This window comes from Dunckerocampus dactyliophorus, chromosome 10 (assembly GCF_027744805.1).
Source record: "Dunckerocampus dactyliophorus isolate RoL2022-P2 chromosome 10, RoL_Ddac_1.1, whole genome shotgun sequence".
Classification (NCBI taxonomy): Eukaryota; Metazoa; Chordata; class Actinopteri; order Syngnathiformes; family Syngnathidae; genus Dunckerocampus; species Dunckerocampus dactyliophorus.
Window position 1 is genome coordinate 12,268,827 of NC_072828.1, and position 13,101 is coordinate 12,281,927.

Below are 13,101 nucleotides of genomic sequence, written 5' to 3' on the forward strand. Positions count from 1 at the left end.
ATGAGCACTAATAAATAGATAAGTAATCATCCAACATATATTTTACAAACATTGAACATAGTTTATTGGTTAATTAATTTTAAAGTAATTCTGGGTCAAAATGTGTATTTTGCATGGTTACATTTTGATAAAGTTTCACATGAGCATTGATATATAGATAAGTAATCATCCTACATCTTTTATTCCAGTCTGATGTTGGCATTCTTCCGTTTGAATGGCTTAAATCTGAGCATCACTTTTTTTGTCCACTGACGATGGCTATGGTTTAAATCGGCATAATTTATTACAAAACAGGAGGGGAACGTTTAACAATGACGATAAAGCTGTATCTGAAGTACAAAAATACATACAATCAATGATAAAGCCCCACTCACAGTGACAGGTTTTCATCGCGGGGACTGGAACAATATAAATTAAATCTTTGATATGAAACACTCTTAATGTGCAAAATAATAACCAAACTTACTTACGTGTTCATTTGATGCACACAGAACAATGAACAGCATCGTGTGCTGTCTCCTTCCTGCTCTGTTCTCCACTGTGCCGTGAGGCGTTCGGGCGCACTCGTAATTGAAAGTGGTGTTAATTGTTTTAAATTTTTATTCCCGTACACCCTATTACAATTGGCATACCCCTGGGGTACGTATACCCCACTTTGGGAACCTAGGCTCTGAAGTACAGTATATCCAAGTTTAACCTCTATTCTTCATTGACATGATATTCTGTCATACAAATACTTGCAAGTATGCAAGTGGAGTGTCTTCACTTTTACCCCCAATGCCCTAAACCACATGTGTCAAACTCAAGGCCCGGGGGCCAAATGTGGCCCGCCACATCATTTTATGTGGCCCCCAAAAGCCTGGAAATAATGTGTCAATAATGCACTTAATCTTTTTCCTTTTAAATGTATTTATTCTTTCATTTTGACTGAAAAATTGTACTGCGTGCAGTTTTTCTAAACTTTAATATTATCTGATCAGATATTCCAAGTGTTTTTTGTTATCAGAAAAAAAAATCCCTGAATGTCTGCTTGTCACCTTGACATGTTCACTTCACTTCTTAATTCAAAGCAAGTTATCCATCACTTTGTTAGTAAAAATATAATAATCAAATGCAGGGGCAATTGTGTAATAATATCATGAGGTTATATTTATATTCATATATAATAATAGTTACAAGTGGCCCTATGAAGGCAGCCATAACTGCGATGTGGCCCTCAATGAAAATGAGTTTGACACCCCTAAACAAAAAAGCTAACCTTGGTATGGTACAGAATGTAGCTGTACTGGTTGCATTACCTTTCCAATGGAAACGCTGATATACGTTCTACTAAACCATACTGCTTACTAGAAATGAGGCAAAAGAAGGTCTACTGTTAAAGACCATTGTTTAGTTTGTGCAACACAATCTGCAAGTTTGCATTTCATGATCGTAGACGACCACAATGTATCTCACCGGGCATTTTATAATTGCTTATGATACTGAAAATGTCATAACTTCACCAAAATTGCAGAAAGAGGTACCGTTTTTGGCTCAGGTACTGTTTGTATATGAGTAAAATAAAAAATGCAGTAAGTTATTCATCGACAAGAGGTCAATTAAACTGCATTAAACAAGACTGATAGGCCTGAAGAACGTTTGTGAGATCGTTACCTAAAGACTTTGACTTGCATGAGGGCAGAGCAGAAGTCTCGCGTTCTCAGGCTTTCAATGAGCAACTGGATCGCTGTCTCCGTGTTGGTCTGGGCAGTGTCCGGCATGCACACGTCATCCTCCTGGCCGTCATTTCCTCTCTCCGCCGCCTTCAGGCAGCTCTCCAGGGCACTGAGCTCGTCAGACATGTTGGTCACCTGGGCAACAGAGATGCTGGATAGATAAGACATAGGGAAGAAACTGTGCGTGCCTTGTGCAGAAGCATGGGAACAATAAACATCTTGATTGAATTTGAATGGTTTAAAGTCAGCCGACCTCCCTCATCCATCCCCAGAAGAAAATCATTCAATTTCATTCAGTGCTGTGATCCAATTAAAGGTACATTAAGATGCTGCCTGAATGGAGAAGCACTGCGGTGCACATTCAGCAACGACTGTTTCAACCACCATGCACTGCAATAGCCATGTCTGAAAGACACTAGGAGTCTGTTGATTGGTAGACAAAGCAGTTTAAGACCGCCTACACCCATACATGTTAAAAATACAGGCCTGATTAGGGCTTACAAACCAACTTAATTATACTGTACCACTTGGTTGAAACAAAAAGAAAGATACCTGACATAGGACATACAACCTTTTGTTTTAAACGTCATATTCAATTCAGTACAACCCCAAGTTGAATGGTCCCGAGGTTGCACAACTCAGAATTGCTCAAAAATCTTCGCTAGTAAAGTGGCACAAAAATCCAGAGGTCAAAGCGCCGTTGTGCATGACATCACATGAGATTTCAGTGAATCCCATGAGACTTCAGCTCAACGAGAATCTGGAAAAAAAGGATTAATCTCCGCAATGTTTTGTTCTGTTTTGCTTTGGTTTGAAGGGGACAAGTGTGAAGATAACCATAGAACCAAAAATGTAAGCTATTTCTATGAAGTCCATGTCCTGGCTGCTCAGACGAAAAGTCAACATCAACTAGATTAGTTTTCAGCAGAAATTGCATGTGAATACTGAAAGCTGAACTGAAATGTAGAATGAATATTGAAATATCCTAGAAGTGTGTTGAAATCTATTCACTGACTGAGGATCGAACCAGCAACCATCAGGTCGGGAGACAACGACTCAATCTGAGCCATGCCACTGTGCACATAATGAGCAGGATCGTTACATGTAATGTTAAATGTAAAATGACTTTCCACCAACAGAAAGCGACACTGAAATTGTCCACTCACAGAAAAAGTCCTGATAGATGTTGTTCTCAATGTTCTGAACGAGTTGAACATTTTGATGTTGGAATGGTTTGATGTGCTTGGGCAATGTGGGAGTAGTTAGCAGACAAAAACGACAAAATTTGAAATGTTGGAATGTAAAAATGGAGAATAATTGTTGAAATGGATATACAGTACATGTTTAACGATTACATAAGGACCGAAGATCAAACCAGCAACCATTGCATTGGCAGCCAACCTACAATCATGTTTCCCTGTAGAATAAGTGAAATGTTACAGTAATGGATAATGGAAAATGATTTTTCACCACTAGGGGGGCACCATTTAATTTGTCCATTCGTTTTGAGCAAACTACAAACGGCGGAATTTGAAGTGTTGGAAAGTAAAAATGCAGACTGCATGTAAAAATGTATAAACAAGTTGAATGACTACAGTGGGTGTGAGGATCGAAACAGCAACCATTGGTGTGAGAAACAACCACTTACGTCCTGAACCATGTCACCCTGTAGAATAATGTTAATAGTTATGCAAAATGTTAAATGATTTTTCACCAGCAGGGGGTGCTAAACAGTTTGCCCATTCATTTTCAATGGCTAAATTGTCACAGAAAATATAAAATTACAGTAAATGTGGGAATTTTTGTAAAGTCATTTTTACGTTGGATTGGTTTGAATCAGTTGAGAAATGCGAGAGGAGTTAGCAGACAACAAAACGAGGCGGAATAAGAAGTAGAGGAATAAATAGATGCAAAATGGTGTAAAAGAGGAGTCCCCAACCACCGGGCCGGGGCCCAATACCAGTCCGTGGGCGGGGCTGAACTGGGAAGAGGAAACCTTTCAGGCGCAATGATATAACAATACACACACACACACAAAAAAACACTTTTGTAAATAACTAAATACAATTTTAAGTAAATGCATATCAATTTTGGAAATATGGGCCATTATTTTATTAAAAAAATAATATAGTTAGAAGTTTTTGCATGTTTATGTTGTTTGTTGCAAGATAAATTACATCGCTATACGACCCCCACCACCACCAACACCCAGTCCGCGGAGATTTGTGGGAACACGAGGCGGTGGGTCCAAAAAGGTTGTGGACCACTGGTGTAGAACAATGATAAAAGAACAGAAGCTAGCGTGGAACTGTACATTGGAAAGAAAGCTGCAATTTAGTCTTTATGTGACAAGACCCGCCTCCCCAAGCACAAGCAATGTGCTGTGTCCATCCCTCAGCATCGAAGTTAAGGGTGAATGCGTGTTTTATGGTGTTCACATTGTGCTTAAAATAAGAACCTTTTGTATGACACTTAAGATGTGAATGAACCGCAGCCCCCTGCTCGTACACAATGTTTGACTGTAGTTTTTATTTTTATATGATATACAGTACAGATTAGGAGTGTCACGAGATAGTTCACGAGACGAGACATCACACGAGATTGGGTCTATGAGAATGAAACAAGATTTTAACATTATTTTTAAGAAAAAAATATACAATGAAAAAATATATGACTGGACAAACAGACTTTTTAATTTAACTGAGTCACAAAACACTGCAGGTGCATTTCAGAATGCTTATTGAGTCCCAAATTATTATATAAACAATATTATTATCAATTTTATTTGAGACATATATATATTATAATTAAGTTGCCACTCACTTGGGTTGTCAGCTATTTAGACAATAATGTACAAGCTATACACTGACTACTCTAAAATATATCTTGAGTTTCATCTTTATGTAGCAAGACTCACATGTGCCCATCCTTCATCATCAGACACTTGCCCGTCTTGTGCATGCATATACAGTCATGGTCAGAAACACTGGCATGCCAATATTTTTGGCCATGACTGTACACATACACGTAGTCTCAGAGAAGCTCATGTCAACTTTTGCTGCCTGTGTGTTTTATGTGGGGTGTGGCTTTTATGCTCTGAGCAGAAAGAAGGCCGCATAGGGATAGGGTTAGGGTATGTTCAAACACTAGCTTCTTTTTACACTTGCATGACAGTTAAGATGTCTGTTCAAACATTGCCTGTACAGTTAACAAAGGTTTTCCAGTGATTTTATCTTACTCTAAATCTGACCAGTGTCCTGGAAAATATTGTGTTTATCCTCAGAGGTGTCACTGCAAATTGACTCATTCCACTGCAGGTTGATCATACTGATTAGCAGGTGGTCTCACCTCGGCCTCCCTCTTGATGGTGTCCACCCTGCTAATGAGCTTGCAGTAGGCCTGGAAGAGCAGCAGCAGCTGAAAGTGCAGCTTGTAGAGACGGCGACACAGCTCCAGCTCCTGTAGAGAAACCCACAAATACAAAGCGTGAGGCGGTGCACTGAGAGGACTCTCGGCAGTCACGTGACCAGAGACGAATGGCAGTTCCCGGGTTAGATACGTGGGGGGAACAGGTGAAAGGGGTTAACGAGCCCTGGAGCAAAGTGCCAACCGGTTTTGGGCCTTGAGAGTCTATCATCGCTAGCAGAATTAGTCAATTAGAAAACGATACATCACAGCTGCCGCCAACAGGGATGGCTGTCGAGATGAAGGGGCCAATGATGAACTAATTATTAATCCAGGAGGAAAATGGAAACAGTCATTTTTAAAGGCGTGGGGATGGAATAACAAACATGCAAAATTAAAACAGCAGCAAAATAAAACAATCAGCCCACTTCTAGCCAGCCTCCATCTGGATGCAATGGAGAAGTTATGATGATTATGCTGCCATTCAGCATATAAGGTCATTATGACTGGATGGCAGGGTGAGGATGTGGGTGTTCGTCGAGCTGGGTTACATGGCCGATCAGGGCCAAGGAGGATGGGGGGTGGGGGGTGGGGGCAATGCACGGACTCATGAGATGGTCGGCTATTCAAATATGAGAACCACTTACTGCCAGACTTTCCATTTGCTAAGCAAGAAGGTGAGCAGGTCACAGAAACAACAACAAGAAGAGAAAGATCAAGAATTAGTCAAGAGACGTCTCTGCTTCACTTCACACGTGTCAGATACTTGCGGATGTAGAGAGAAAGCAGGAGACAACGAACGGCACAAAAACATGTCGACAAAGTGTGTCGTAACTGAACTTGTAAACACGCAGAGTATGTGAAGTTAGATTCCTTAAAAAGGTCCCATATTATAAGTCTTAGAGATCTGACAATAGCGTTTTTACAGTATTTCAAGCATGTTCCCTAAACTCTAACATTGAAGCTGGAATTTACACTATTTAAAAGTGCTTTTAGTAAATCGTACTGGGAACATGCTGTTTCATGGATGTAGCTTTAATGCTAATGCACTGTGTTTGACAGCGTGTGGTTCCAATAAACACTATTGTGCACTTTATCCACTTTTTACAAATACAGTGGTGTGAAAACGTGTTTGCCCCCTTCCTGATTTCTTATTTTTTGCATGTTTGTCACACTTAAATGTTTCAGATCATCAAACACATTTAAATATTAGGTCAATGACAAGATGACTGAACACAAAATGCAATATTTAAATGAAACTTCTTACTATTAAAGGGAGAAAAATCCAAACCTACATGGCCCTGTGTGAAAAAGTGATTGCTCCCTAAACCTAATAACTGGTTGGGCCACCCTTAGCAGCAACAACTGCAATCAAGCATTTTTGATAACTTGCAATGAGTCTCTTACAGCGCTGTGGAGAAGTTTTGGCCCACTCATGTTTGCAGAACTGTTGTAATTCAGCCACATTGGAGGGTTTTCCAGCATTAAGTGCCTTTTTAAGGTCATGCCATAGCATCTCAATAGGATTCAGGTCAGGACTTTGACTAGGCCACTCCAAAGTCTTCATTTTGTTTTTCTTCAGCCATTCAGAGGTGAACTTGCTGGTGTGTTTTGGATCATTGTCCTTCTGCAGAACCCAAGTTTGTTTGAGGTCACGAACAGATGGCCGGACATTCTCCTTCAGGATTTTTGGTAGACAGCAGATTCATGGTTCTATTTAGCACAGCAAGTCTTCCAGGTCCTGAAGCAGCAAAACAGCCCCAGACCATCACACTACCACCACCATATTTTACTGTTGGTAAGATGTTCTTTTTCTGAAATGCGGCATTACTTTTATGCCAGATGTAATGGGACACACACCTTCCAAAAAGTTCAACTTTTGTCTTGTCGAGTATTTTTCCAATGGTCTAGGAGATCACCAAGATGTTTTCTGGCAAATGTAGTAATGTAATTTTTTTTCCCTCTTAATAAAAAGATTCATTTAAAAATTGCATTTTGAGCTCAATTGTGTTGTCATTGACTAATATTTAGATTTGTTTGATGATCTGAAACATTTAAGTGTGACAAACGTGAAAAAATTAAGACATCAGGATGGGGGCAAACACTTTTTCACACCACTGTACACTGTAACTCTGCACTTGTCCAACGCAATAGATGCCACATTTCTTACACAAAACGACACAAATGTTAGCAGTGCTGGCATAGCTATGTGAGCTAGAATGCTAACACATACACATTAACACACATGCATACGTACGCACGCACACACACCCACCTAAGTTTACCTATTTGCTGAAGAAAAACGAAATTATCCAACCACTTCCACGTCTGTACGTGACTGACAGATAGTTGATAGAGCTTCAGGCTGCAATCTAAGTTGTTTTTTTGCGTTCTAAGAGTTTTTATTTTTTTTACAAGCTGTCCCATATAAACAGGGCAGGGTCATCTAGTTAGATGTGGGTCAGAACTGGGACAACGTCCATGAGGGGGAGAGGTTTTTTTCTTCATGACCCCACTGTTTGAATGCCTCTTCTCTCAAAGTGGAACAAACAAGTGAGGGAGATGATTGATTTTTTCATGTTTGGTGGTCATAAAAAGGCTCTGGGAGTATATATTATTGCTCAAACGCTGTTAAAAAGTCACTTTTGCCACCTTTAACAATATCGTAATTTCCACCACTTTTTTCTTAAACTTTGAACCCTGCGACTTATACAGCGGTGCGGCTAATTTAAAACCATGTTCTAATCTCAAGACATCTCCTTTACATCAGAACGACTACTAATCATTTAAATACTGTGCCGCTCACGAGTCAGTGAGGAAACGCTAGCTCCTTATTTGGCAGAAGCCAATCACAAGCTATAAGGGAACTCATGATGAGATTGTCAACCTCTGAAATCGAAGGTCATTACTCAATATAACGGTGTCATCTTAGATAAAGCTAAAATCATCACACAGAACTCAACACACAAAAGGTAGCTGAGAAATATACAAGACAAGCACCAATACAAGTTTAAAATAAAAAACAAGTTTTAACTTTTTCCCATCATGCATTTCTTCCCAGCAGAGCAGTTCACTGCAAGGAGCTCATGAGCTCCCCCTGGTGGACACAGGCAGCTGAATGAATCATTGCGGCGCCCCGGCAGCCATGGTCAATGAACTGCTCTGCTGGGAAGAAATGCATGATAGTAAAAAGTTAAAATAGTTGTTTTTTTCATTTTAAACTTGTATTGGTACTTGTCGTGTATATTTCTTTGCTACCTTGTGTGTATATCTAAGCTACCACAGCTAGTTGACATGTGAAGATTTCAGCATTCTAAGATTACACCGCGAGTCATACCGCTATATTGAGTAATACCTCCTGCGATTTCCGATGGGTTAACAAGCTCGTTGTGAGTTCCCATATAGCTTGTGATTGGCTCCTGTCAAATAAAGAGCTGCCTGGTCCTCATTGACACGTGTGCGCCACAATATGCTATTTTATGACGTTGACATGTGGGGCTTATGGTCTGGTACGGCTTATATACTGTATGTACAAATCTGTTTTTCACTCTAAATTTAGTGGGTGCGGCTTAAACACAGATGCGTCTTATAAACCGGAAACTACGGTAATAATGGCTACTTTCATTTTTTAAGTGTCAGTTCACAAATTGCGCCAGTTAGTGGCATGGCAATGCCTACCTGTGTGTGGGTGTTGAGTCGCTGGCAGCTCTCTTTGTCTCCAAATGTTTTCCTGCAGTTTTCCAGCCACTAGAGGTTGAGGAAGATAAAATAAAGACGGGATTAGGAGGGTTGGAGGAGGGGTAAGGGGTACCAGTGGAGTTTTATTTCCTGCTTGCATGCTTGTGTGCATACATCATAACGGCTGGTCAGCAGGGAGATTCAATAAGAGCATTGTACTTAGCGTATTAAAAAAAAAAGCAGCCTGTTCAAGACTACAGGGGTGTGTGTGGTTGGAGGGGACGGGGGTAATATTTGAACCTCCAGGGAGGGTAGCTGTCTCATTCAATTAGCGGGCGTGCATCCCAGAACCCCTTCCCCATCCTCTGCAATCTCATCTCCAAAAGCTCCTCCTCTTTACAGCTCCGGCCCGCTCCTAACTGATTTAGGAGCACCAGAGGGTTATTTTTATCCCCTCAGCTGGGGAAGTCGCTGCTGGCAATGCAGTTGCTAACGTCACACTCGCACACTGCCGCCTGACGAGGTCCGCCGCAGCCCATCTTATCGCCATGTCTAAAAGGTGGTAATATAAAAACACTGGTACAATCTGTGGGTTTTTGCATTCCAATAGTCAAAAAATGTTTAGAAGAACAAAATAAGACCAACGTGCACCGTAAGCACCTTCCTTTGGCGTAGCAATCAATAAAGGGCGGAACTAGACACACTGCAGTCCGCTGATTGGTCAACAGAGAATGACACTGCGCTCTCTCTTCTTTGGGGTATTCATTGTTGGCATGTACCAAGCTGAACTGTAACATTTGGTTGAAAAGGTGACAACGGTGATGCATAACAAACATACAGTATGACGACTACTTACAAGCTCCGCTGCTTCCCTCTTGCCATTATATGTGTCAAGGTGCTCTTGCAGCTCCAGCACGCTGAACTTCAAGGTCTCCAACAGCCCACAAGACACCAACTATTAGAGACACACATATGTTAAGCCAACCCTAGCACAGCAGCGAACAATGACGCAAACACAAAGTTGCAACATCATCACCGGGCTTACCGTCTCGGCATCTAGCAGCACCGTGGGGCACTGTGAGTGAGACGTCATGACTTCCAGTGAGCTGAGGAACTGATTGCCCATCCGCTGCAGCTTCTCCCCCAGAAAGTGCACAGACGCATGTGTGATGGCGCCAAATTTCCTCTGAATGCTCTGTGGTGGGGGAGGGTGGGGATAACGAGCATTGAGAGGAAAATACATGTAAGATAAGCTTGTAGTCGCGAAAGCCGCTGTTACCTGAAAGAGCTGCGAGAACACATGGAAGGTGTAAACAGCCGAGGAGCCATCCGTGTCGGACAACATCTGGTTGACATGGCAACGCCAGGCATCCTCTTCGTTGTCATAGGCAACGGGCTGGAACGCCGCCAGGATGGCCGAGAGGAAGGGTGAAGGGGGTGGAGAGGCCTGGATCTCGGGGAAGCAGTCTCCGTCACCTTCATCTTGGCTGAAACATACACAAGGGGGGGGGGGGGGGGGTGAGCGACCGTGCCACATGTTCCTTTATTGACGCAGGAATGCAAACACACATATTGCTCAACCTGTACCGCTGCACCACTTCCCAGATTATGCTGCAGTGTTTTCAACTCACTGCAGTGCTTCAGCACAACATTTGAGCTATTAGCCTTTTAGCATGATGCAACGCTCTCTCTCATCCACACATAAACATAAGACACACAGATACTCACAGGCCTGTGGGACCAAAGAGCCTGAAGAAGCAGACAGAATACAAGTATTTAAAGCCTGCGCTGCCGAGCGCCGCAATGGACACCGTCTCTGTCCTCATCCTCACCCCGACTCTCTTCCCTTGCTGTGCTCACAGTTAGCAGCACCACTAGCGCACTGCACTCCCATCCCACACGGCACTGCAGAGAGAGCTCGCACAGGCGGCACATATTCACTGCTGCAAGACTCGCCGGCTCGCTCACAGTGGCATATAAATCCACATGGATGGACGGACACTAAATTCTTTAGTGTCCCGCTGTCAGCAGACAATGACTCAGAGTGCGTCCTCCTGACCCACCTGACTATCAACCATACATGGCTTACATTGGTACCTTGACCCCTCACTAGGGTGACCACCGTGCTACTTTCTATTGTTTCTGACTTGCATCAATTCCAGACCAACGCAACACAAGCGTCCTCCAACCAGAATTGGCCCACCTTGAGAGAAGGATTTTTTTTAAGTGTGGAGGGAAGCCATCAACTCAATCTTTCAGGCCCACCTGGGAGCCACCCCAAAGTAAAGACTGCCCATCATGCTATTGTCAGTCTTCAACGCAGAGGCTAGCAATAAACGCCAAACAATGATATAAAACACTGCAATTAGCGATGAGACAACAGCGAAGACTCACAACAATGCCAATAAACCAAGTGCCAACAATCATGGAACTGTTTTACTATTGTTAAAAGGTATGAGAAAGTTACCTGGCTGTTCCATAAATCCGCTTAAAAATTTGTATACATCACTCATACACACACAACATACAGTGATGACGATGTAACGGTAGAGTCATATTTCTGCCATTAAATGTGACAGGTAACTGTTGTTTGTGTATTTTGATAATACCATATTGATATGATTTCAGTGAAAAAACAACTTGTAGATTGCAATAACAAAAAAATTATACAGTATCATGTTTCCTGCTGGACAGTTATTTTGATGTCTCTGCATCATTGATCACAATTATCTTAACAAATTAGCATCATAACTCCTATCAGGACATTGAATCGATTGCAACTGGACTGTTTAGGTTGTCTTAGAAGATGTTTCGCCTCTCATCAGGCTTCATCAGTTCATGCTCAAAGGGTAGGTGGGACCCACACCAGTCAGACTAGATAGGACAGCTCTAGTCTGAGAACTTGGTGCAAGATCCAATCTTTTTATCTTCTAAAGGAGGCGGCATCATAACTCCTCCTCGGTGTTTGCCCACTTGCTAACAACCTTTGAGACATTTTTCCCCTATATATACAGTATGTGTTTGTGTGTGTGTGTGTGTGTGTGCGCATGTGTGTGAGAGTGAGTGAGTGACAGAAAGAAAAGCACCAACTTTTATTTTTTGCATGTATCCCGAATATAAGACATTCTTTGTATGTGTATATGTGAGCGAGATAGAGAGAGTCACATTAAGAAAAACTCAGACTGCCTGGAGAAGAAGTTTTTTGGCGCCACCTCCTGGTTTGCATGTGCAAGTCTCTGGACCCCAAATATAAGATGACCCTGAATAAAAGACCATATAGGCTGTATGACAGTCCATACAACTGGTAGATTGCAATTTTGATAATATCAGCTGACTGATACTGGTGTAAAAATCAGAAAGCAGTTTGATATCAGATTTTCTGCCGATAATGACATAGGTGCACATGTGATGATGTGCTCCGTACAGCAACAAGCTTGCTAGCTCAGTATGTCCATGGTCTGGATTTATTTCCAAGTTTGTCTTTTGGATGACAAAAGCATGGCAGCCACAAAGCTCAGAAGGCACTTTTTACCAACACGCTGCCTCATCTCATCATCACATCACACAGCCATCAAGAGCCCAAAGAGCCCACTTTTTCTAGGACCTACTTTGCATAATGCTAGGCCTGTCACGATAACAAATTTTGCTTGACGATAATTGTTCTACAAATTATTGTCGATAATCAATATTATGGACAACAATTTTTTAGACAATTTTTTCATTAATTATATGGCATAATACTGTAATGCGAGGACATCATATCAAAAGCAATAAACCTTAACTTCTCAAGAGTATTTCATATTGTAATTGGAATGTCAAGAGTTTTAAATAAAGTAAATTAAACAACATAATAAATTAAACAAAAAAAGACAAAAAAAAACCAATGAAAATATAATGGACTTGCAGTCTTGTTTAGCAAAAATTGCACTTAAATAAATATCACTATCATAGTAAAAAACAATAAAAAATAGACCCTGTCTCTTTCTCTATTTGAAAAAACACTTAAATAAAAAGCACACACAACAAAAAAAAAACAATAAAAATGGAGTATCCAGTCAATCAACATTGGGTATCATTCCTTAACAGGAAGGCTTAACATGTACTGAACAACACCGTCTTTGAGTGTGCAGCATTTTGTGCTGATTTGTTCGTTTTTGTTCTCCAGCGATAGTTTTTTCCCCCACTTGGGAAAACTGGACAGGATGGTTGTGTTTGAGGTGCGCTCGCAAGTCGCTTGTATCCCCTTCTTCATCGTCTACTACTTTCCTACAAATGGCACATATCGGTACCCTGTTCATTCTGT

At 41.4% G+C, this 13,101-nt stretch overlaps 1 protein-coding gene across 10 annotated transcripts in view; it reads right to left on the reverse strand.

Annotated features, from left to right (window-relative positions):
* Positions 1-13,101, reverse strand: part of fryl (furry homolog, like) — a 108,322-nt gene that overhangs the window by 1,601 nt on the left and 93,620 nt on the right. For 8 of the 10 annotated variants that reach the window (XM_054788773.1, XM_054788772.1, XM_054788774.1 and 5 more), the window contains 7 exons: positions 10,078-10,285; positions 9,844-9,993; positions 9,655-9,753; positions 8,799-8,867; positions 5,768-5,785; positions 5,064-5,174; positions 1,654-1,850 (listed from right to left, as the gene is read on the reverse strand). In XM_054788773.1, coding sequence (XP_054644748.1) covers positions 1,654-1,850; positions 5,064-5,174; positions 5,768-5,785; positions 8,799-8,867; positions 9,655-9,753; positions 9,844-9,993; positions 10,078-10,285 — 852 coding nt within the window. The remainder of the gene's footprint in view (positions 1-1,653; positions 1,851-5,063; positions 5,175-5,767; positions 5,786-8,798; positions 8,868-9,654; positions 9,754-9,843; positions 9,994-10,077; positions 10,286-13,101) is intronic. The other 2 variants (XM_054788767.1, XM_054788776.1) reach the window with 1 other exon arrangement.